The 25559-nt window shown below is 38.4% G+C and overlaps 1 protein-coding gene across 3 annotated transcripts in view; it reads right to left on the reverse strand.

The window, feature by feature from the left end:
* The window catches only part of SPIRE1 (spire type actin nucleation factor 1), a 208903-nt gene that overhangs the window by 78636 nt on the left and 104708 nt on the right, over window positions 1–25559 (reverse strand). For all 3 annotated transcript variants that reach the window (XM_036121718.2, XM_036121720.2, XM_036121721.2), the window contains exon 5: window positions 1631–1708. In XM_036121718.2, the coding sequence (XP_035977611.1) occupies window positions 1631–1708 (78 nt within the window). The remainder of the gene's footprint in view (window positions 1–1630; window positions 1709–25559) is intronic.

The raw sequence follows: 25559 nt of genomic DNA on the forward strand, positions 1-25559 counted from the left end.
TAAGAATATTTACATTCATACATCAACACATGTAGATCCATACAATGGAATGGACTACTACTAGTAATAAAAACATTAAACTATTGATACAGGCAACAACATGGATGAAATCTCAAAACAATTATGCTGAATGGAAGAAACCAAGCAAAAAACAGTATATATGATTACATTTATATAAAATTTTAGAAAATGCAAGCTAATCTATAGTGAGAGAAAGCAGACCACTGATTGCCTAGAAACTGGGGAGAAAGGAGGCAGGAAGCAGGATTACAAAGGAGTATGAGGAAACTTGGGGGGTGATGGATGGGGTCAGTATTTTGATTATGGTGATGGTTTCATGGGTATGTATGTGTGTGTGTACATGTCAAAACTTATCAAATTGTGCCTTTTAAATATGTGCAACTTACTGCATGCTGATTATACTTTAATAAAGCTGTTAGAAAAGAATTAAACAATTAAACAATTAAAATCTAATATGGTCAAAAGCAACTTGTTCATATCCCCCAATTCCTAGTCTCTCATTTAATGATGTCATTATTTAACCATTATTTATCCTTAACCTGAAAAGTCAGAATCCTGAAATGTGCCTTCCCACTGACACCTGAGCATACCTCAGTCTAATTTCATGACACTGACTCTCCTGTCCTCAACACTGTCATGCCCACCCAACTCTAAGTCATGTATGAGGGCAGGGACTCTTGGTTTCACTAGGATCTAGAATCATGCCAGAAAAACTGGCTACTCAAAGTGTGTCGCATAAATATACTGCAATCATCTGTGCTAAAAGTCTGTCTTCTGTTTTATGAGGGCAGAGATCCTGTATTATTCATTTTGCATCCTCAGAACACTAATCCAGTAACTATTCATCGGACTACATTATAGTTTCACACCTTATCCCGAAACAGAGCTTATGTTTTGACTTATGAGTATGCTAAAGTAGTAATATAATTAGGTCAACATTTTAAAACACCTAAATTCTCAGAAGACATTGGGGGTGGCTTTAATAAAACCAGTTAATTTTGTAAAATGGGAAGTAGATATTTCCTCAAATATAAGACTATATAACTCAAATTCATACAATATCAATTCGTATTACAGCCCTTAGTAACAAGCATTTTATTTTATTTTAAAAGATTTTATTTATTTGAGAGCAAGAGAGTGAGCGAGAGAGGGAGCATGAGCAGGGGGAGGGGCAGAGGGAGAAGCAGGCTCCCCAATGAGCAGGGAGCCCGATGAGGGGCTCAATCCCAGGACCCTGGGATCATGACCCAAGCTGAAGGCAGACACTCAACTGACTGAGACACCCAGGTGCCCCAATAACAGGGATTTTAAAAAACTACACTATGGGGTGCCTGGGTAGCTCAGTTGGTTAAGTGTCCGACTCTTGGTTTTGGCTCAAGTCATGATCTCAGGGTCCTGAGATCAAGCTCTGCGTTGGGTTTCCTGTTGAGTGGGGAGTCTGCTTCCCCTCTCTGTCCCTCTGCCCCTCCCCGCCCACTCATGCACTCTTTCTCTCTCCAAAATAAATAAATAAATAAATAAATCTTTAAAAAACAAAACAATACCCAAAAAAACACATTACACTATGTCTTCAACACTAAGCAAAACAGAGAATGTCCAACTACCTTACCCAGTCAGCGTTTTTCAGCTCTTCCAGGTCTGTGTTAGATTCATCACTTTTTTCCATTTCTTGAATCTTCTTAAGATTCTACCAATTAAAATAAAAAGAAAACATTTAGGTATAAAAATTTCATTAAGCCACCTTCTCAAATTAAAATTTCTAACAGATACCTTCAGACAAAGTATATACAGAAGTGTTATTGAAACAGTACAGAATCTACTTCTCTGTAGATTTCAGTCAATGGTAGGCTAGACTAAATACAATACTACAGAGGGATGAACTGAGATTGCTCATCCTAATTTCCTTCTAGGCCTTGTGGCTAACTTTGTCACCACATTAATTTGTACCCCTAAGCTGTAGTGACACTGCCCTCTCCCTCAACCTCCATATTCAATCCACCATTAAATCTCAAAGATATTACTTCCTCCATATAACCTAAGCCCTCTTCTTTTTATCTCCCCTGCAGATCTCTTAATTTAAACACGATCTAATTTTTGCCTGATTTCTGATGTGGTCTTGCCCTGGATGCTCTCCTCTCCTCATCCCCAGATCTGGTCTCTTTCATTCCTACTTCTGCTCTTCCTTCAGATATTGGGCTCAACAGAATCACCAATTCTTCAGGAAAGCCTTTCCTTCCCCCTCTTCCAAAGCCAAATCTTCCTACTATACAATGGCGTATAGCACCATACACCTTCCTCTGTAGCCCTTATTACACTGTAATTTTACATTTGTTTGTGCCTTCCCCCTAGGTTTCATGAAGCAAAAGTCTATTCTCAGGGGCTAATGTAAGCACTGGCACTTTTCATGCTCCATATATATTTGTCAAATAATTTCATGAATAAATTTCAATATATAAAATGCTTTTTATTATTTGATACATGCGTATATTGTAAAAACCGTTAGTGCAATAAGGTAAATTACCACCTCCACCACCTCATATAATTACCTTATTGTGTATGTGGTGAGAACCTTTCAGATCTACTTTCAGCAACCTCCCAGCACGTAAGACAATATTGTTAACTACAGTCAACATGCTGTACATTAAGTCTCCAGAACTTATTCATCTTAGAACTGCAAGTTTGGACCCTTTTTTGCTTAATTTTTAATTTTTTTATTTGAGTATAGTTGACACACAATGTTATACCCCATGAAACTGCAGTAATCCAACATTTGCAATTTTAAGAAAATCTTGATAAGTAAAACATCTATTCACCTATTAATTACCAGTTTGCATTATACCATTCCTACTCACAATAAATTAACTCTAGTATATTTTACTTTTCGTTGAGCCTATTTTCCTGAATGTATGTGGACTGAGTTTAAATGTACTGTATGAAACCTAGTTTATTTTACATGAAAATAATGAATACTTAATAGAAAACATTTCTGATCAGCACGGGAGTTTTGACCTGCTCCGTTTCCGACCTGGGCCGGTTCACCCCTCCTTAGGCAACCTGGTGGTCCCCCGCTCCCGGGAGGTCACCATATTGATGCTGAACTTAGTGCGGACACCCGATCGGCATGGCGCACTACAGCCCAGAACTCCCGGGCTCAAGCGATCCTCCTGCCTCAGCCTCCCAAGTAGCTGGGACTACAGGCGTGTGCCACCGTGCCCGGCAATAGAAAACATTTCTAAACTATTTATTTTTGGCTTCTCAACATCTCAGACTGACCTTCCACAAAATGAGAATAACACCACCTGTTTATTTTTGTACTTAATAATGTATAGGAGTATTAATATACGAAGAAAAAAATTACTCTGAACATTTGAAGAAAATGGTATAAATAATGCATTATTTCTTCTCTTGCTAAGGAAGAAATTATGGCGGGGGGGGGGGGAGTACTTTTACTTGTTTCAGAATGTGTTTCCATAATTACAGGTATCTTCCGATTTCTGAAAGTTCATGTAAGCCACTTCACTTTAATTGAAGACCTACACTAGCACCTACACTGTTTTGCTAGCTGAGAGAAATCCAGAGAAATTTTGCTTTTAAGGAAAAAGCCATTACCATCCTAATGTAGGTCTTTCATAATGTAGGTTTTCTGTAAAAGTGAAGTGGCATAATGTGAACTTTTGGAAAGCAGGGGAAACTGTATTTTATTTATTTGTTTATTTATTTATTTTTTAACATTTTGGAAACCGTATTTTAAAACGAAGTCAGGTTTCTTGTTTGAGATTATGTAATAAGACACTTGCTATCTGAGTCATGCTACATTACCATCTTTGGGCCCATGTTTCCCCACCTTTAAGAGGAAGGTATTAGTATCTACCTCACGATGCTGCTGTATTTAAAATATAATCAGTTAAATATAGCAGAACCTTGCATTTACAGCCCCTGGGGAAAGCACCTCCGAAAACATGTACCTCTAAATTCTCTGTACTGCCCCAGGCCCATTCCCGAATCCTCATCCAGAGCCTTGCTCTTTTCCAATGGTCCTGGCTACTGCTCTTGGCTGCAGCAGGCTGTGGGGAAATAACGAGAGCTAACAAGGGCTAAGCCTTCAAGCAGCCAATATTTGGCCCCAAGCACAACTCTTGTTATGGCTGGACTCACAACTGAGGCTCCCAAAAACTAAATGACATGGCTGCAGTCTCCCCGCAGGTGGGATGGAGCAGAGTGAAGTAGGTAGAAGTGGCATCGAGGTCTCAGACATGAGGGAAGATGTGTGGAAGGGACACCAGATGAATGGTCCTGTTGGGAACCTAAGTGTCCTGTTGCTGACCCCAATGGCTTAGAAAAGTCTTAGAAAACAGCTGGATAAAGTTGTACTTTACTTTTGCTAAAATTAGTATTTATGAATTGATATTACACAAGAAAAAAGAACAGTTTGTGAATTGTAACTGGGCTTTGCAGATAATGGGCACTTAATATCTGGTACAACATTATGTCAAAATCTGAGTAATAATCCTTATTACTAAAATCAGGATTCTTTGTTTTTCTGTGTCTAAAGACATACCAGATGTCCTGGTATAAGCAATATTTCTGATATTCAAAATACCTAATTTTTTGCTAGGGATTATTAGCTGTCATTTAAAAAATCTCTGATGATTTAAAGCCACAGTTTTCAACCCAAGTCCACAATCTGCATCAAGTATTCATATTTTGAAATCAGAGCTGAGCAGAGAGGAGACCAAAAGGAGAGGCACACACACATTTATTTTGTTCCTATGAAGACTGTAATCTAGGCTGTATCCCAAAAACAATTAATGGCTTAAGGTATATATTATTCTATTGACCAGAAGAGTGTTCGTTCTAGATTTTTGTAATTAAAATAGTGAAAGAAAAGAGATTAAGGAGGTGAACTCCCTCTGGGCACCTAGGCACTCTATCAGGCTATGACGTCTCTATCAGCAGCAGGGCTCCTCCCTCCCCAACCCAAAAAACCAAGAGCTGAGAATAAGTACTTCATCTCTATTTCTTCCCCCTCCAGCCTTAGGGCATTTGCATTGGCTGTTCCCTCTTGCCAGAATGCTTTACCACACATATCCACATAGCTAATTCCCATACATCATTTTTGCCCAAATGTCACCTTCTCACTGGGACCTACCTTAACCATCCTATACAAGCTCCATGCCCTGCCCCTAGCAATTCCCCTAGTCTATGACTTTTCCCAGAAAGCATCCTGCCTTCTAACAGTGTATATGACTTACTTAATATGTTTACTGCCTGCCTCTCGTTGCCAGATTTTTTTTTTTTTTTTAGATTTTATTTATTTATTTGACAGAGAGACACAAGCGAGAGAGGGAACACAAGCAGGGGGAGTGGGAGAGGGAGAAGCAGGCTTCCCGTGGAGCAGGGAGCCCGATGTGGGGCTCGATCCCAGGACCCTGGGATAATGACCTGAGCCGAAGGCAGATGCTTAACGACTGAGCCACCCAGGTGCCCTCGTTGCCAGATTTTAAGCTTCATAAGGATGTATTTTTGTGTATTTTGTTCAGTGATGGGCTCCTCAAATCTCTAAAAGTATGCCTTGCACTTGGTAGCTACTTGCTAAGTATTTATTGAATAAGTGAATTAAGATCTTTCAGCCAAGAACAGTCCAACTCTTAAATCTCCTCAACAGTTCTTATCAAGTCAACTTTAATAAGAAGCCCAATGAAAGGGAAAATTATTCAGAGGAAAACCTGAATTTTTTTCTCTAAACTCAGAATCCACTGGAGGGCTGGAGAAGAAAACCTCTATTTATGCCACACAGAAAAATATGCTCTCCAGTTCAGGGAAATAAACATGTAACCCAAGCTCACATTACATTTAAGTGTCTCATTCAGTCAACAGATGATAAAATAAATAATAAAATAAGTAAATTAAAAAGAAAAATTAATAAGCCTAATACCACACAGAAGAAATGAAGTAATACTACTACTGAACAGGTCAGTAAGATTCAGTCAGCATCAACATGAATTGGCTGGCAACCTGAATGCCTGAGAGGAGCAGGTGCGTACAGACGTGCCAACACCCTAACCACACACCTCCCCACCTGTGACCACGAGCACACAGAGCCCCAAACCGCACTGAATTTCTTCCGTCGTATTTCCCCCGTCAGCTTGAGGCTGATTCCACGACAAGCACTATATTGTTTACCAAGGATCTATAAACCAAAAGATAATGGAAAAAGCTGAAAACATGTAGGAGAAGCTCATTTTTACAAGCCTATATATATATATTTTTTAATTATTATTATTTTTTTAAAATTTCCAATGGTCTCTAGCCCTTCTAGGATCCAAACAACAGAAAGCAAAACAAACAGTATGGACACAGTAGAAGATGGGCGGTCTTTGGCAAGATGAAAATATTTATCTTTTTTTGATTCCTACTGCTACTACCAAAGCTGATTACAGCAAGTCTCTCAACTGTTCCTTCTGCTCCAGTTTCTTCCTCATTTGGTTTATCTCTTCACTCCCCTATGATGGGTTCCCCCTGTCTCTGCTGGGGCCTTCAAACTGGGGTACCTGTACTTCTGGGGACCTCTGGTCAAACAGTACGGCGATATGCCAGGGAGCATTTATAATGACATGTTACTCACAGATAATGTGATGAAGGTTGTGGTCAGCTGCCCAGGTGCACACCCCGCACCCCCTTCAGGAATGAAGTACTCTCGTCCACTGGCTGCTGGAGGTGTTGTCTGCCAGAGGCTCACAGCCTAATCCTGCTCCAGGAGCTGCACTCAGCGCGCAGGCAAGGAGCTGCCTTGTCACGGGTATGCCCCATCTCTGGGGTGGCCCACACCCAGTCATCGGTCTGTGCAGAAGTACACAGGTCAGGCCCCCTTGCCTCCCTTGGGACAACTCTGAAGGGCCATCTCAACTTCTGAGCTCTCTGTGGGACTGGCTGAGGCCTGCTATACTGGCATCAGAGTTCAGCTTCTCCTTCACCCCCTCACAGGTATTCCCCAAAGCATTCCCAATAAGACCTCCTGAACTCAAATTTTACCCCTCAGAATCCATTTCCTGCAGGAACTCAATCCACACATGGAATTAAGTTTTTAAAATATTGTAACAGATGCAGACATATAAAACAAAATTTACGTGGATTTTAAAGGTAAAATGCATGACCTCAAAGACATTTTGACTTGCACTAAACAGTATATGCCTCAGTGGGCGTCTGCTGTTTTTTCTAGAAACCTTTTCCCCCTTCCTTCTTTCCACTGGGGAACACAACCCTACGGTTTGAGTACGGCTAACCCCATGCCTGGCACACCTCACTGCCCACTCACAAGGGTGAACACACAGCCTCCCCAGCCAGTGGGGCCCATTTTCCTGACCACAGTGACTGGTTCTTGAACAGATACATGACTGAATTTTCCTCCAAGATATTTTTGCCCCAATTAAGAGAAAAGACTTTCTTCTGGAGTTATTGAACTGAGAGAATGTGAGGTTTAAGCTACAGACTGTCATCTTACCTGCCTTTTAGTAAAAGCCCATCCTGGGGAGTGAGAGAGAGAAAGCCAGCCCTGATTATAGGTTTTGAGACACTGGATCCAGCTGTGCATACCCTTAGACTTCCCATTTATGTGAGCCAGTAAATCTTCTACCCACTCTACCCATGCTAGTTTGAGTGGATTTCTGTTACTTGCAACTGAAAGAGTTATGATTTAATATGTCTCCTTGGTCCAGAAATATGAGTTCATGCTTGTGTGTCTTAGGAGTACTCTGGTAGAATAATATGAGAAGCACATGGTCCCTTTCCCACCCAACCTTAAATTTTACTGTTCTCCAGCACATCCCTGACTAAATGTAGTCCAGATGGTCTCACTGTTACACCTTTACGCATCTCTACCTTTACCTCTGGGCTGTGATAAAATCCCTAACTCCCTGCTACTAAGAAAAACTATCCACTCTTTATAATACTAAAGATAGTTTAAATGAATAGTCCAAGAATTTCACGTTTCTTTACTCTTCTGAACAGTAGCAGAAACTGTAGTTCAGACACTTCCTAGCTGTGTGACTTTACACAAGTCATTTAACTGCTCTAATCCTCGGCTTGTTTTCCCATCTATAAAATGCAGATACTAATAGCCACTTTTTGGATTTTGTTAATGTTGCATAAAATAATACAGAAGAAATACTGAATGCAGCCTGGCTCATGTTAAGCATTTAGTAAGTATTAGTTATTATAAGCCAATAAATATCTGTAAGGATTTGATTGTGAACACTTTTACTCCTCCACAAAAACATTTTATTCTTTTACCAAATGAGACCTTTCTCTAGTCTCTTCATGAAATCAAAATCTTGACTCACAAATAAATCAAATAAAATAGTTGAGAATCTGTGAATACTATAATTGAACAAGCCTGAACAAATGTGCAACTAGAAATCTCAGGTTTTCTAGTTAGCAGAAAAAATAAATGAGTAATTTGAAAGTAAATTACATATTTTTCTAGTTTTAGTGGCAAGCTTCTGTCAATTATATTCTAGCTTCTGAATAAATTATTTTGCATGTACAAATGTAATAACAGATGCCAACTTGTGCTTGGAATATGGTGAGAAAGTTCTAAGTGAGCAACCACATGGCAATTAACTCTCTGCATTTCTGACATAACCGTTCTCAAACTAGCAATTAGAACTGCTCCATGCCAACACTTTCTGTTTCTGGCATCTTAAAAAAATAAACAAATAAAATCTACTCTGTGAATCACAAGTATATCAAATGCTCAAATGCCAATTTTAATTCAATTGTGTAGATTCATCATCAGCTCACATATAAATGCCCACCCTTATAAATATATTCATGGAGGTGCCTGGGTGGCTCAGTTGGCTAAGCATCTGCCTTCAGTTCAGGTCATGATCCCAGGGTCCTGGGATCAAGCCCCACATTGGATTCCCTGCTCAGTGGGGAGCCTGCTTCTCCCTCTCCCTCGGCCTGCCATTCCCCCTGCTTGTGCTCGCTCTCTCTCTGCCAAGTAAATATATAAAATCTTTAAAAATATATATATATATATTCATGAATATGTTAATAACAGCATTCCCATGATGACCATTTTCCTCCATACTGTTAACCACTTAAAACTATTTATCATTTATTAATATTCCTCTATGTACTGAGTACATGTTTTCAGTTAGAAACTTTTAAAAGTGTAAAAAGGAATATGTTTCAGTAATTCCTTAAACCTTTTTTTACTCGATATATGCTAATACGCTTTCAAAGAAATTACTATTAAATTCATTTCCCAAGTGACAAAATACAAATGTTGCCTACAATAAATAGAACATGTATATCAGCCACAAAGATTAAGAGCCACGATGTCTTTTCGGAGATATTTTTACCACAGAGAAAAGCAAGAAAAGGGATTTTATCTATTTACCAGCCCCAAAGTAGTATTTTGAAAATTAGGGTATAAAAATCTCCCAGGGAATTATAGCAGTCCTAATAACTGGAAGTCTCCTATGTATATTAAAGAGTTAATGGGTAATTACTAAAGAACATGATTTATATTTTCATCAAGTTCTATGGCACTTTCTTAAGGATGTAACACACTCTTCTCCCCGAGGGGTATGATAGGGAGACTATAACTACAACAAAATGAGAGAAAGTCAGCATTTTACTTAATGGAAAAATGTAAAATGTTAAGATACTAAACCGTAAGTTGATAATTTCTGTAAAACCGAATTTCTGAAGAAATTGGAAAAGCTATACACAAAGTCATCAAAATGAAGGAAATTCATTTCTAGGTTCTGTGAAAGGAGTATCATTCCTACATTCCAATATTTTTGTTAACACACACACATGCACACACATACGCTGAGGATTTAATGACCATCTGCCCCAAGTAGCTAGACTCACAGTATCTCCCTATACATGATCACCCTTTCAGTTTTCATACTCATCAACTCTTCACACCTAAAGAAATGCAGTGATAAGCATAAAATGATCATTAAAATATCACAGACAATACCTGCAAATTATATCACAAAAAGCTATTTTCTTAAGAAATACAAATCAAGGGGTGCCTGGGGGGCTCAGTCAGTTAAGCATCTGCCTTCGGCTCAGGTCATGATCCCAAGGTCCTGAAATCCAGCCCCTCGTCTTCATAGGGCTCCCTGCTGAGCAGGGAGTCTTCTTCTCCCTCTCCTTCTCCCTCTTCCCTGCTTGTGCACTCACGCACTCTCTCTCTCTCGCTCACTCTCTTTCAAAAAAATATATAAAATCTTAAAAAAAATACAAATCAACAAGGGAAGACCAATACTACATTAGAAAAATGGGCAAAGGATATGAATTGGGCAACTGATAATTACAAATGTCTCTTAAGCATATGACAAGGTACCCAATCTCATTCATTCATAATAATAAGGAAAATGTAAACTAAAACTATGGAATACAAATTTTCACCTATCACTTAGAAAACACATTGTGTATGGAAACAGACACTTTTACACAATGCTAAGGAGAGTATGAATTGGTAAAACTCTACTGAAGACAATTTTATACTTCATGAAAATTATAAACACACACTTCCTTTGAAATAACAATTCTAATTTTCCTACATATATGAAAAACACCTTTAGAACTATCCATTGCAGCATTATTTGTAATAGCAAAAAATTGGAAGTAATCTAGTAATTGTCAATAAAGGGCTGATTAAATCAATCACAGTATATCAATCACAGTATATCCACACAACAGAATATTATGAAGACATAAAAGATATAAACACTATGTACAGATATGAAATAATCTCCACAATATATTAAATGAAAAAAGGTAAGTTCAGAACAGCATAAAAAAGGAAGAAAAAATATTGTATTTTTGTTAGTTATGGATAAAATATCTCCATAAGGACAAAGAAGAAATTCAGTATTTATTGTCTGTGGGACAGGGACTGTGTGGCTAGGAGGCGGAAGCAGAAGGGTATAATTTACCATTTTTGGAGAAACAGTACTCCTGGAGTGTTTGAACCATTTGAATTTTTTCTGTTAAAATAAAGTTAATTAAATTGAAGAATTTACAGGACAAGTAAAGATTCTTCTGCAACATTTTAAGCAGGGAGAGCAGTGATAAGAGCAAAGATACCCAGGGCAGAGAGGGTAATTTAATTATTTCTGATGAGGTGAGTGCTTTGCACATTTATTAACACTTACAAAATAATAAATCAATTGAAAAGACAGACATTGACAAGGGCCCTGAAAAGTTAATGATGGATAATCTCATTAAAATGAACAAATGGCAACCTTACAAACAGACATCTGGTGGTAACCCTTTCTTTCAAAACAGGGTATGTTCACCACTTGGAAGAACATAAGTCCTTTTTAGCTTTAGGGTGGAATTTCCAGCTAACTTAAATGGTACAGTTTCATTATTGGAAGTGTTGTGAGCAGGCATGAGGAGAATGAAAGGCAGAAAATATGAGAAAGCTGATGAAAATACACTTCAATATGTGAATGAGGCAGAGGTCTTGTGGCTTTATCTTTGTGAATGTAGTCCAGCAGAGTATATTCGGAAGTCATGTCACATGCAGATGCCTTAGTTTAACTGAATGTGGTCATTAATAATCAGGTGGATCTGATTATTGGCTGATAAGAGATGGTGGGTGGGATATACTTACATTTGATTTTTTTCAACCAATTGCAGGTAATAAAATGTGGTTATTTGACTTTTTTAGAAAGATAAAAAAATATTTAATAACAGTGCAGTCAATTCCAAAAACATTGTTTTTTCCCTAGCAACAAGATACTTTATATATATGTGTGTGTGTGTGTGCACATAATATTCCACTTTAAGTACAATATTTGGTAATAGTCTTATCTAAGATAAACTGAGCTCAAAGATTTCATCATGAAATTCTGATTTCTTATATAGGACTAATCATAGGACACTTAATGAAGTGTTACAGTAGTAGTTGTTGATTATGTAGTGTAAAAACACTCATATAACATTGTGAAGATTTATAATGAGCCATGCTTATTTCCAATTCATCTTCTTACCCCATAATTCCAATATCTGGTCAAATATTAGCAGCTAAAGATAAACTGGCTTCAATCTAGGCATCTAGAGATCATCCTCTCATCACAGGATTTTTATTAAATTTAGGGTAAGATTTAACCATTCAGAAGAATTTGAATGACAAGGTTTAAAACAAAGTCACATATAGCTATCACCCAGCCACCCCATCCCTCCCACCCCCCTCCACTCCAACAACCCTCAGTTTGTTTCCTGAGATTAAGAGTCTCTTATGGTTTGTCTCCCTCTCGGTTTCATCTTGTTTCATTTTTCCCTCCCTTCCCCTATGATTCTCTGTCTTGTTTCTCAAATTCCTCATATCAATGAGATCATATGATACTTGTCTTTCTCTGATTGACTTATTTCACTTAGCATAATACCCTCTAGTTCCATCCACGTCATTGCAAAAGGCAGTATTTCATTTTTTGATGGCTGCATAATATTCCATTGTATATATATACCACATCTTCTTTATCCATTCATCTGTTGATGGACATCGAGGCTCTTTCCATAGTTTGGCTATTGTGGACACTGCTGTTATAAACATTGGGATGCACGTGCCTCTTCAGATCACTACATTTGTATCTTTGGGGTAAATACCCAGTAGTGCAATTGCTGGGTCGTAGGCTACCCTGGCTTTTTTTCACTTCCGTTTGCACGGTGGGTGTTTTTCCATCCCTTCACTGTACATGTCTTTAGGTATGAGGTAAGTCTCTTGTAGGCAGGATTTAGATAGGTCTTGTTTTTTTTTTTTTTTAAATCTATTCTGCCTCCCCATGTCTTTTGATTGGAGCATTAGGCCATTTACACTTAATTATTGATATGTATGTACTTATTGCCATTTTTAAATCGTTTTCTGGTTGTTTTTGTAGTTCTTCTTGTTCCTTTCTTCTTCTCTTTTGCACTCTTTGTGACTGATGAGTTTCTATAGTGTTACGTTTGACTTTCTCTCTCTTTATTTTTTGTGTATCTACCATAGGTTTTGGGTGTGTTACCATGAAGCTCATACATACCAACCTAAGGAAATAGCAATCTATATTAATTTGGTGGTCAGTTATGTTCAAACACATTCTTGAAAAACAAAAAGAAAAAGAGTATCTTTTTCCCCCTTCTCTTCCCTTTTTACTCCCTTCTCCATGTTATCATATTTTACATCTTTTTATTCATAATTTTCTCATGTCTAATTATGGCCATTTCCTTTACACTTGAAGAAGTTCCTTTAACATTTCTTGTAAGGCTTGTTTAGTGGTGATAAACTTCTTTATCTTTTGTTTGTCTGGGAAACTCTTTCTCTCTCCTTCAAATCTGAATGATAACCTGGCAGTATTCTTGGTTGTAGAGGACTCTCTTCTGGCCTGCAGTTTCTGCTGAAAAATCAGCTGATAGCTTTATAGGTTTTCCCTTGTATGTAACTTTTTGTTTCTCTCTTACTGCTTTTAAGATTCTTTTTTTTTTTTTTCTAAGATTTTATTTATTTATTTCACAGAGAGAGACACAGTGAGAGAGGGAAAACAAGCAGGGGGAGCAGGAGAGGGAGAAGCAGGCTTCCCACCGAGCAGGGAGCCCGAGGACCCTGGGATCATGACCCGAGCCGAAGGCAGACACTTAACGATAGAGCCACCCAAGTGCCCCTAAGATTTTCTCTTTAACCTTTGACGTTTTAATTACTATGTGCTGTGGTGTGGACCTCTTTGGGTTCATCTTGTTTGGAACTCTCTGTGCTTCTTGGACTTGGATGTCTAGGCATAATGCTAATTTTATTTTATTTTTTTAAATTCTTTTTTTAAAAAAGATTTTATTTATTTATTTGAGAGAGTGAGTTAATGAGAGAGAGAGCATGAGCAGGAGCAGGGAACCAGATGCAGGCCTCGATCCCAGGACCCTGGGATCATGACCTGAGCCAATGGCAGAGGTGTAACCAACTGAGCCACCCAGGTGCCCCAATTTGCCCCAATTTTCTTTAAATTCTTTATTTAAATTCAATTTAGTTAACATATATTAGTTTCAGGAGTAGAATTTAGTGATTCATCAGTTTAGGCATAATGCTAATTTAAAACAGTTGTAGCTATTTGTATTGGCAGAGGAAACAAAATGTTTCCTTCCCTAGGTTAGGCGCTCTTCTCAGGTGCTTCCACAGGGCCCTGCGTTCACTTACTGTGGCCCTCATCACGCTGCTGGAATGGCTGCTCCTATACTGTCATTCCTGCTTGAGTGTAACTACTGTAAGGTCAGAAACCATTTTTATCTTGTTCATTATTGTGTCTCCAATAAAAATGGAAGCAATAATGGCACTTAATGCATGGCTCATTGTGAGAACTCCATGAATTAATGTACATATAAATCTTAGAACAGAATCTAACACAGAGTAAGTATGGAATAAATATTAGCTATTATTAACTACAGTGGTACCTATCACACAAGAGACACATTAAATATCTGTTGTATAAATGAATGAATTTTGCCAACTGATTCTAGTTCTGAAATTGAGTGCTTCTTCACTCACGAGCATTTGTGACAGCTAAGTATGGCTGTTATGTTCTCTCAAACTTTCACCAAACCACCCAGTTCCCTCACTGCCTCTCCCATGTTGAGGTTTATAGACACGCCTTTCATATCCTCCTTACCTCCTATCTCAAGATCCATTTTTGTAGTTCATCATTATTTCTAAAACATTAAAAAGTAGCACTTATCCCAGTTCTTTCCAGCACCATAAGCAGCTAATTCATTATAATTTATTGTAACAGTAATTACAATGTACTATGATAAGTGATAGTAGCAAAAGCAGACCACTCTATGAATGAATACAGAGAATAAGAAATTAAATCAGAAAAACAGTATCAGAGTAGTAGACATTTGAGTTAGGTTGTAAGAATAAGAAAGCATTTTCTAAGTGAGAGAAGAGGGGAAAGGGGCAATTCAGGTAGATAAAGAGCCCCTGGGTGCTCAGGGACTGGAGGAGAGGTTGCATATGTGAACAGTGAATGAAGAGCCTGGAGAGTAAAACTGGGGCCTGATTGTGAATGGTCCCCTATGTCATGTCAAGGGTCTAAACTTACACCTACAAGTACCAAGTAGCCAACAAGATCTCTACACAGGGGCATAATACTGGTGGGTAGACTGTACATGAAAAGGGAAATAACATCAGGAGGCTTTGCCATGGCCCAAGCAAGAGATGCCAGGCCACTGCATGAGGAAGGCACAAAGCAGTGAGAACATGAAGGAGGCTCTGCATTCTGGAGACAATTCAAGAGTGTCAAGGGACCAAGATTCAAGATAGGTGGTATGAAAGAAGATCTACAGTAGCTGAACCACAGATTCTCTAACTCATTCAACACTGATCAAATATTTACAGATGCCCTATTATACTGGGATACAGCAGCGAATTAGAGAATAAAGGTCTCTGCCCTTGGTGAGATAATTTTCTAGTTGGCAGACACCAATGAATAAGAAAACGGTGATAGCTGTGAGGAAGGAAATAAACAGGATAACTGATTTTAAAGAAAACGGTTGAGTGTGATAAATATATAAGGGTATTGAGGGGAGACTTGAGGATATGTCCTTTCAGCTTAGGCCTGAAGGATGCAAATAAAAAACCATAATCAGAATGGTGAGTGAAGACAGAATTTTAAGAGGAGTTTAAGATGTCAATAAGAAACGAATTAAGCACCACACTTGAGAAGAGATCAAAGATCATTATAATCGGATAATCAGAAGTGACACCTGTAAGAGGCTGCCTCTGAAGAAATCCAAGATGGCTTAACAATCTAGATATCTTATCCCATAAAGATCAAAATGTTTGGAATATTCTACTTTAGTTCTCGGGTTGTTTATGTATATGACACAAGAAAGTGCAAGGGGAGAGAAAATTTTCATCACTTTGAGTACACAATCTCCTAAAAAACAGAAATTATGACTTTATTATTTTTTTTAGAGACAAAGAGAGTGCATGCACATGCAAGTGGCGGGGGAGGGGCAGAAGGAGGGAGAAAGAGAATCTTAGGCAGGCTCCACGCCCAGCGGGGCTCAATCTCACCACTCGGAGATCATGACCTGAGCCAAAATCAATAGTCGGACACTTAACCAACTGAGCCACCCAGGTGCCCCCACAAATTATGACTTTAAAGTCTATTTTACATGTCTTCTAATATAGAGTTCTTACTGCAATAACATGAACATATAATGTTTCACAAATCTCAATTATTTTTATTGTTTATAAATAATATGACTAATATTGTATTAGGAATTTCTTCTTTACTGGGATTTTTTTTTTACTGTTAGATTTTAAAATACAGAATTTTTAGTGGATACTGAACGTGTTATAGCTCAATATTGACAACATTGAGCTTTCCTCTAAAATCTACAACACTGAATTGCTTTCCTACAGAATCCACCTCAAGTTTAAAATATGATGTAAAATAGTATAAAATATATTACAAAATAGTATATAACAACTTCATAGCAAATTTTACTGAGCATATATTTAAAAAGAATACATTTTGCCTATACAACAAAACTGTTACAAAAATGAGAATGACTAAAACAAAGATTTAGTCCCATGAACTGTACTTTCTGCAGAGAAGTTTATGACTGGAGGAGCCTTAGCATATCTAAATGCCCTCTCCTCCCTTTCTAAAGATAAGTGGACAGAAATCTAGCAAAGGCTATGTGATGTAAGAAGTCACATGAATAATGAGTGAAAGAAAATGGTTCACCAACCATAAAGGGGCTTTTAAAAAATTACTACTGTTTATAAATATTATAAATTTTAAAGTGAGTTATTTGCTTGTAAAAAGGATTCTTCTATCAAAAGAAAGATTCTTTTTACACAGTATACTTCTCTGATACATCAAGTTTTTCTTTTTCTACTACAGTAAATATAGTTATACCTCTACTATGAAACACTGTATTTACTGTAGAATTGGGGTGCAGGGTCAAGCACACTACACACTCTCAACAAAGAGGCAATGATGGTTAGAGCATGCTAGGAACATTTTGGAATAAAATCAAATGACTTCTACTAATCTTAAAATTATTTTGTTTCAGGGTGCCTGTGTGGCTCAGTTGGTTAAGCGACTGCCTTTGGCTCAGGTCATGATCCTGGAGTCCTGGGATCAAGTCCCACATCGGGCTCCCTGCTCAGCAGGGAGTCTGCTTCTCCCTCTGACCCTCCCTCCTCTCATGCTCTCTCTATCTCATTCTCTCTCTCAAATAAATAAATAAAATCTTTAAAAAAAATTATTTTGTTTCAGTCTCTGACATTTCTATGATGCTCCTGCCTCCTCCCATCTCACATCTTCATATTATTCATACCTAAACTTAACATGATACCTTCCCCTCCTCCCATGCTTTCCCCATTTGTGTGCATGTGTGAGACAGACAGACAGAAAGACAAGACACACACACACACATGTTCTCTCAGGAACCCTCTTCTCCCCCAGCTCCAAATTTTATTCTCTCTGGCTCCCACAAACTTCTTTCCAATCTTGTTCAGAAGCCTATATTAAAGTATACATCTGCATTTTCCTTCCGGAACTCTCTTAAACTTTGTTCCAATACAATCTACTGTATGTGACTGTTCTTGCAGGAAAACAGCAGTAACACATTAGAGCACCTTCACCAGGATGAAGACGGAAACGCTGGCATCAGAAGTGCTGAGAGTTTACTTCTGTGTTAGCCCCTAATCTCTCTAAGCCTCAGTTTGCCAAGCTGCAAAGTAAGGGTCACAGGATTACTCATGAGGATTAAATGGAGGAAGCAACAGAGGTCACTTTATAGCTATAGGAATATAATACAGGAAAGCAGTAGGGATTATAGTTTGAGGAACAGATAAATAATTTCATTTAATAATAATAACACAGGGATGGATGATCAAACACTACCTAGACAGCAGTGGAGTAAAGGGCACTATCATTAATAAAACTTCCTTTTTTCCAATAAAAAGCTTACATTTGAAACTGCCAAGCTAAATTCTCCATTCTCCAGCACCCACGCTCACTAGCCACATTTGCTGGTAGGGTTTGGGCGGTGGCAGGTTACTGGCAGTAGGACACAGGCTGTCTCTTCTTTCATACAACCTGATGCACTAAATGGATTGCTTAGCCAGTCCCTCCATCTATAATTACGTACAAGGATATCAAATTGCTTATGAGACACATAATATGTACTTACTTTCAAGGATATCAAATTGCCTTTGAGACACAGTAACAGCAGGCCTATCCAAAACTTCTCTATCATTCACAGAATAACCTTAATGGATCTCATTCGTTGTTTAAGAAGGAAATCATCACATCATGAAAGATTAGAATGAAAATGAATTTGCTTTCTAAATAAACAGATGATGAACTACAAGGCCCTGTGCTTTGTAAAGTAAGCCAGGTCTAATAAACATAATTACTACGTCATAGAACAACTGTAACACTTGGGAATAGGTTATGGATTTTACTTTTATTTTAATAAACTGCCAACTGAGTATATAAGAAATTTAACATGAAGTACTTTTAGTCTATGAAATCAGGAACATTATCAGCAACTGAGCTCAAATGTTTTGATACTAAGATTTTACCCTAATTTTATACACACACACACACACACACACACAGATACAAGGCAGTGTGAAACATCACTGATGATCAGATAATCAACTTGTTAAGTAAGAGGTTATCACTTTGAAAATTCCACTTGATATATACCAACTCACAGGTACAGAAGAAATGCTGTCTGAGTCTTAAAATGTATAAGCATATCTCAGAGATATTGTGGGTTTGGTTCCAGGCCACCACAATAAAGCAAATATCATAATGTGAGTCACATGAATATTTTTGTTTTCCCAGTACATATAAAAGTTATGTTTATACTATAACTCTAGTCTATTAAGTGTGCAATAGCATTATATCTAGAAAAACAATGGATATACCTTAATTAAAAAATACTTTATTGCTAAAAAATGCTAAACATCCTCTGAACTTTCAGCAAGTCATAATCTTTTTGTTGGTAGAGGGTCTTTCCCTCAATGTTGATGGCTGCTGACTGATCAGGATGGTGGCTGCTGAAGGTTGGGGCGGCTGTGGCAATTTCTTAAAATAAGACAACACAGGAGTTTGCCACATCAAGTGATTCTTCCTTTCACATTTTCTCTGTAGTATGTGATGCTGTTTGATATAATTTTACCCACAGTAGAACTTCTTTCCAAATTGGAGTCAGTCCTCTCAAAACCCACCGCTGCTTTATCAACTAAGTTTATGTAATATACTAAATCCTTTGTTGTCATTTCAACAAAATTCACAGCATCTTCACTAGGCAGAGATTCCATCACAAAAAAACCATTTTCTGATATTATAATAGTGTTGTATGGTGACAGATGGTAGTTACACTTGTGGTAAGTATAGCATAACATATAGAGATGTTGAATTGCTATTCTGTACACCTGAAACTAATGTAACACTGTGGGCTGACTACACTCAAATAAAACAATTTTTTACAAACCACATCCTTTGCTTATCCATACAGTGAGATGACAGCAATTCAGTCAGATTTTCAGGGCTCCACTTCTAATTCTAGTTCTCTTGCTATTCCCACCCCATCCGTAGTTACTACCTCCACTGGGTGAGGGTTCACCCTCAAAGTCATCCTTGAAAGTTGGAATCAACTTCTTCCAAACTCGGCTAATGTTGATGTTTTGACCTCTTCCCATGAATGTTTTTAATGGCATCTAGAATGATGAATATTTTCTTTCTTTTTTTTTTAAAAGATTTTATTTATTACTTATTTGACAGAGAGAGACACAGTGAGAGAGGGATCACAAGCAGGGGGAGTGGGAGAGGGAGAAGCAGGCTTCCTGCAGAGCAGGGAGCCCGATGCGGGGCTCGATCCCAGGACCCTGGGATCATGACCTGAGCCAAAGGCAGACGCTTAACGACTGAGCCACCCAGGCGCCCCTGGAATCGTGAATACTTTCTAGAAGGTTTTCAATTGACTCTGTCCAAATCCATCAGAGGCATCACTATCTATTGTAGCTAGAGCCTTATGAAATGTATTTCTCAAATAAAAAGACTTGAAAGTTGAAATTATTCCTTGATCCATGAGCTGCAGAATAGATGTTGTGTTAGCAGGCATGAAAACAACATTAATCTCATTGGACATCTCCATCAGAGCTTTTGGGTGGCCAGTCAGTACACAATAATATTTTGAAAGGAATCTTTTTCTTTTTCTTTTTTTTTTATAGGTCTCAACCATGGGCTTAAAATATTTTGTCAACCATGTTGTAAACAGATGTGCTGTCATTCAGGCTTTGTTGTTCCATTTATAAAGAACAGGCAGAATAGATTTAACATAATTCTTATGGCCCCTAGGGTTTTCACAATGGTAAATGAGCACTAGCTTCAATTTAAAGTCATCAGCTGCATTAGCAATGAACAAGAGAGTCAGCCTGTCCTTTGAAGCTTTGAAGCCAGGCACTGATTTCTCTTCTCTAGATATGAAAGTTCTAGATGGCATCTTCTACCAACAGAAGAAGAATTATCTTAGCTAGACCTTGTAGATAACTTGCTGCAGCTACATCAGCACTTGCTGCCTCAAGTTGTACTTTTATGTTATGGAGACGGCTTCTTTCCTTAAACTTCATGAACCAACCTCTGTTTGTTTCAAACTTTCTTCTGCATCTTCTTCCCCTCCCTCAGCTTCAAAGGCTGAAAAGAGTTAGGGCCTGGCTCTAGATTAAGCTTTGGCTTAAGGGAATGTTGTGACTGGTTTGATCTATCCAAACCACTAAAATTTTCTCCATATCAGCATTTGCTTTCTTAATTCATGTATCCACTGGAGTAGCATTTTAATTTCCTTTAAGAACTTTCCCTTTGCATTCACAACTTGGCTAACTGATGCAAGAGGCCTAGCTTTTAGCGTATCTCAGCTTTTGATATGCCTTCCTCACTAAGCTTAAATCATTTCTAGCTTTTGATTTAAAATGAGAGACGTGCAACTCTTCCTTCCACTTAAACACTTACAGGCCTTTGTAGGGTTATTTTTTGGCCTAATGTCAATATTGTTGTGTCTCAGGGAATAGGGATGCCCAAGGAGAGGGAGAGAGATGGGGAAGAGCCAGTCAGTGGAGTAGTCAGAATACACATTTATCAATTAAGTCTGCTGTCTTATCTGGAGAGTTTGTGGTGCCCCAAAACAATTACAATAATAACATTAAAGATCACTCATCACAGGTCACCATAACAAATATGACAAGAATGAAAAAGTTTGAAATACTGCAAGAATTACTAAAATGTGACATGGAGACCTGAGGTGAGCAAATACCGTTGGAAAAATGTCATTGATAGACCTGCTTGATAAAGGGTTGCCACAAACCTTTAATTCCTAAAAAAACAAAACAAAACAAAAAAAACCCCACAGTATCTGTGAAATGCAATGAGGTATGCCGGTATAAAGTATTTTAAGATCTTTAGAAAAAATATCAAATTAACAGAGTATTTTAGTACAAGTGTGAATTTACCACTCTTGAGAAAAGGTTAAAATGACCACCATACATACATGAACATGTATGAAAATATTCGTAATTTCAAGAAAGCAGCATACATTGCAGAGGGAAAAAAATCCATTTGGACCATGATAAGACTTTACTTCTAAAACCTCAGTGTTGACAAGCAATTTATGTAATATAAAATCTGTAATTAAATGATACAGAATGTTCTTAAGTGTCAGGATTTCCACATATTTTATAGCATGCCTTATCAAAACTATTAAATGAATTTTTATGTTAAATTTAAAGAATATCAAGAGCACTCAAAGACCTTATCTATATACCCATAAAAGTTCTCATTTTTACTAGAAATATTTTGGCCAAAATGTTTCTAAGACTCACAAATGCTTTCAAAACTGACTTCTTTAAACCAGACAAAAACCTCCAAAGTTCTGGAAAAACACAGATATAACATATAAGTTATTTCAGTTCAACAAATATTTCTGGACTATTTCCTACATGCATACACTACATTAAGAGTCATAACATAAAAATGATTTAAAACAGTCATTTAGCTCAAGAAGTACCTGGTTCAGCTGTGAAGATAAAAAAGCACAAAGATGTAAGCAAATAACTACCACAGAGTATGAGAAGTGCAAGACCAAAGGATAAATTAGATATAGAGGAACTGGAGGATATAAAACTCTGTTGGGTTGGAGGGAGGTCATGAATATTTCACAAAGGAGGCAATACGTGAGCCGGGTTTACATGGCTAAATAGGAGTTCACCACACAGGCAATGGGAGAAGAGAATTCCAGGCAGAAAGAACAGGATGTGCAAGGGTCACAGACCTACAACAGCATGATGTATTCAGAATCTATGAGCAATTTTGACTAGACAGTGTAAAATGTTAAGCATAGTGTTGAAAAGGACAATAAAAACATAAGTAGGGGAAATACAGAATGGAGTTTAAATTTTAGTCTACAGCTGATGGGGAACCATATTAATCAGGGAAGCAACGGGGTTCTTTTGAGTTGCCACATGTCTCATGGTCAGGTGGAATGAGCCAAATCAAAAGTACCTGCAACAGTGCAAACGAGAGGCCAAAAAGGATGTTTTGCTTCTCTTGTTCCACTTTTTTCCCCACAGAATGACACCCCACAGGTGACATGCAGGCAGGTGGGGGAAATCTTCTCACTGCCGAGGAGTAGTGGACAAAATGTTCCTGCCATTTTATGGACCTGAGGGCTGGTGCGAAGTAAAGAAGGAAGGATAGAAAGAGAAAGTTCTGGGGGCGCCTGGGTGGCTCAGTCGTTGAGCATCTGCCTTCGGCTCAAGTCATGATCCCAGGGTCCTGGGATCGAGTCCCGCATCGGGCTCCCTCCTCTGCGGGAAGCCTGCTTCTTCCTCTCCCACTCCCCCTGTTCCCTCTCTCGCTGTGTCTTTCTCTATCAAATAAATAAATAAAATCTTAAAAAAAAAAAGAAAGAAAAGTACTGACTCAGAGGGGAGGAAAGCCTGTCAGTAAAGGCCCTGGTGAAGGCGCCTGGGCTAGGGATGCAGATGTGTAGATGAGCATGGCTGGCCCAGTGGGGATGCTCAGTGTCCTTGCCATTCCCTCCAGAAAACCAGGGTGCAGAACCCTGGCTGTGTACCAAGTCAAATGTGGGAGGGCAGCTTCCCCTAGCCTATGAAAGCTAGCCTATGGTCACACATAGGTATGGGACTGGGCTGGACTCCTCAGGTCAGACCTGTGACCTACAAGAATCATTCATGGACAATGTGAAAAATGAAATTGATGAAGAAGATTCACTGTGATGAGGGGACTGGCGGGAAGCTAGTGTAACAATCCAGGATGGACATGTGACCTGAATGTAGTCCACCCAGGAAAGGAAGTCCATCCTGGAAGGGCTGATAAACTGGGAGAAAAATGGGGGAGTCAAGAGACTGGAAGATGGGCTCAGGTGGCAGTGAGGGCTAGAGCTCGACGGGGCAGAAGTTACAGTTAGGAAGGGGGAATGAAAGCCCAGGATTTCCAAGGCAGAATAATCACAAGTGGTCACAAGGCCAGAAGTGTGTTCAGGTAAGCAGAATAGTGAAGTAGAGGGGAAGTACAGGATACAGAGCTATAGTTTCTTTTGATCAAAGAAATCACACAAGACAGTGGCAGATGACAGTGGGTACGCAACTAATGAATCCTTGAACACTACATCAAAAACTAATGATGTACTATATGCTGGCTAATTGAACATAATAATAAAAAAATAATTAAAAAAATAAAGTTGAGCATGCAATTGAAAAAGAAAAATTTGGAAATATTTATTTAAATATATATTATACATTTTAATTATATTTTAAAATATATATTTATTTTTTTCCTTTATAGAAAATCAGATAGTGTGTATTAAGAGAAAAATTTTCTATTCTGCCTAAAGGTTTGGAAATGTATGTGTGAGAAACAAAGTCAACCAATAAAATCTATACCAAACTGCTGGAAAAAAAAATGAAGAATAACGGAAGTGGACAGCACGAGCTTTCTGTCCAAGAGAGCAGTTGTTTGGAAGCAGCAGAGGAAAAAGAGAGTATTACCAACCCACTGCAGCGCAGAGATATGAAGATATGCCAGAGAGAGCAGCTGAGAGAGAGAGAGAGAGAGAGAGAGAGAGAGAGAGAAGCAGCAGACAGCACTATCCTCAGGGAAATGAGCATTCTGAGAAGAGCCCGAGGGCACCGAGGAGTCCTCTCTAAAAATGGAGCAGTTTCCAGAGAGAAAAATGGAAAGTAAGGAAACAGAGTAGATGAGAAAACAGGACAGAACCAGTATCTACAAAGAGCTAAATCTGGGGTGGTGCCAGAGGATGACGTGATGAGATGGGGCTGGAACCGCCTCAGGGGCCCCAGCCTCAGTCAGCGCCTGGCCAGTCTCTGTGGGCACTGCCACACAGCCACCAGCCACTGCTGTTTTACTCTGCTTGCGAGATTTTTATTTAAATAAACTTTGAAAACGTTTAAATTTCTTTCTTGGAACATGTTTGACAAAGTTCTAATCAAGAGCAAAAAAAAATTTTTTTTTTAGCTTACTGGAATAGAGTAGGAAAAAAATACTTATTAATACAATTCTTTAAGCTCAGAAATGGTTCCTGAGAATGTGTGTGTTGAAAGGACTTCAGCGGTGCATTTAATTTACTCTATTAACCCCACAGGACTGTATTTATATCCTAAAAATAATGCTTGTTTCTCTGGAGAAAGCAATCTCAAACTTAACAAGCTGGGGAAGACAATTACAAGCTTAAAAAGTAATCTTTTCTACTATTTACTAAACCTTAACTGAGGATGTACTTTTGGATGTTTACTCTGAAGCGTTTAATCGGATCTTACATCCTCTGGTTCTGTCCAAGAGGACAAGCTAGTCCATGATGTACTTATAATTATTCTTTTTTTTTTTTTTAAAGATTTTATTTATTTATTTGACAGAGAGAGACACAGCGAGAGAGGGAACACAAGCAGGGGGAGTAGAAGAGGGAGAAGCAGGCTTCCTGCAGAGCAGGGAGCCCGAGGCGGGGCTCGATCCCAGGACCCTGGGATCATGACCTGAGCCGAAGGCAGACGCTTAACGACTGAGCCACCCAGGCGCCCCTGTAATTATTCTTCAGATAACACATAGTTCACCCTTTTCCACCCTTTGAAGACTTTTTCTCTTGGTCTAACTCTATAAAATCCTAAAAAAAAAAATAACCATAGTTTTTCATTGGCCTATGACAAAAAGACAGACTATGAGCAGTATCCAGGCTAGGACAGAAAAGAAATGCTTATAGCTCTTATTCAGACATATAAAATGGATTTATTTAAGGTGATTTATTAAGGGCGATCTGGATGACACATCTGTCACTTACTATCAGAGATAATTAGTCTTATTAGGCTAATATGGGTTAATATTTTCCTTCCATTCTTACACATCGCACTGTATCCCTCCCCAAACTGTGTCATCAGAAGTTTTAAACTAGTACTTCAGATAAACTCTGTACTTTAGTCATAAAAG

Source organism: Halichoerus grypus, chromosome 13, assembly GCF_964656455.1.
Source record: "Halichoerus grypus chromosome 13, mHalGry1.hap1.1, whole genome shotgun sequence".
In the NCBI taxonomy this organism is placed as follows: domain Eukaryota; kingdom Metazoa; phylum Chordata; class Mammalia; order Carnivora; family Phocidae; genus Halichoerus; species Halichoerus grypus.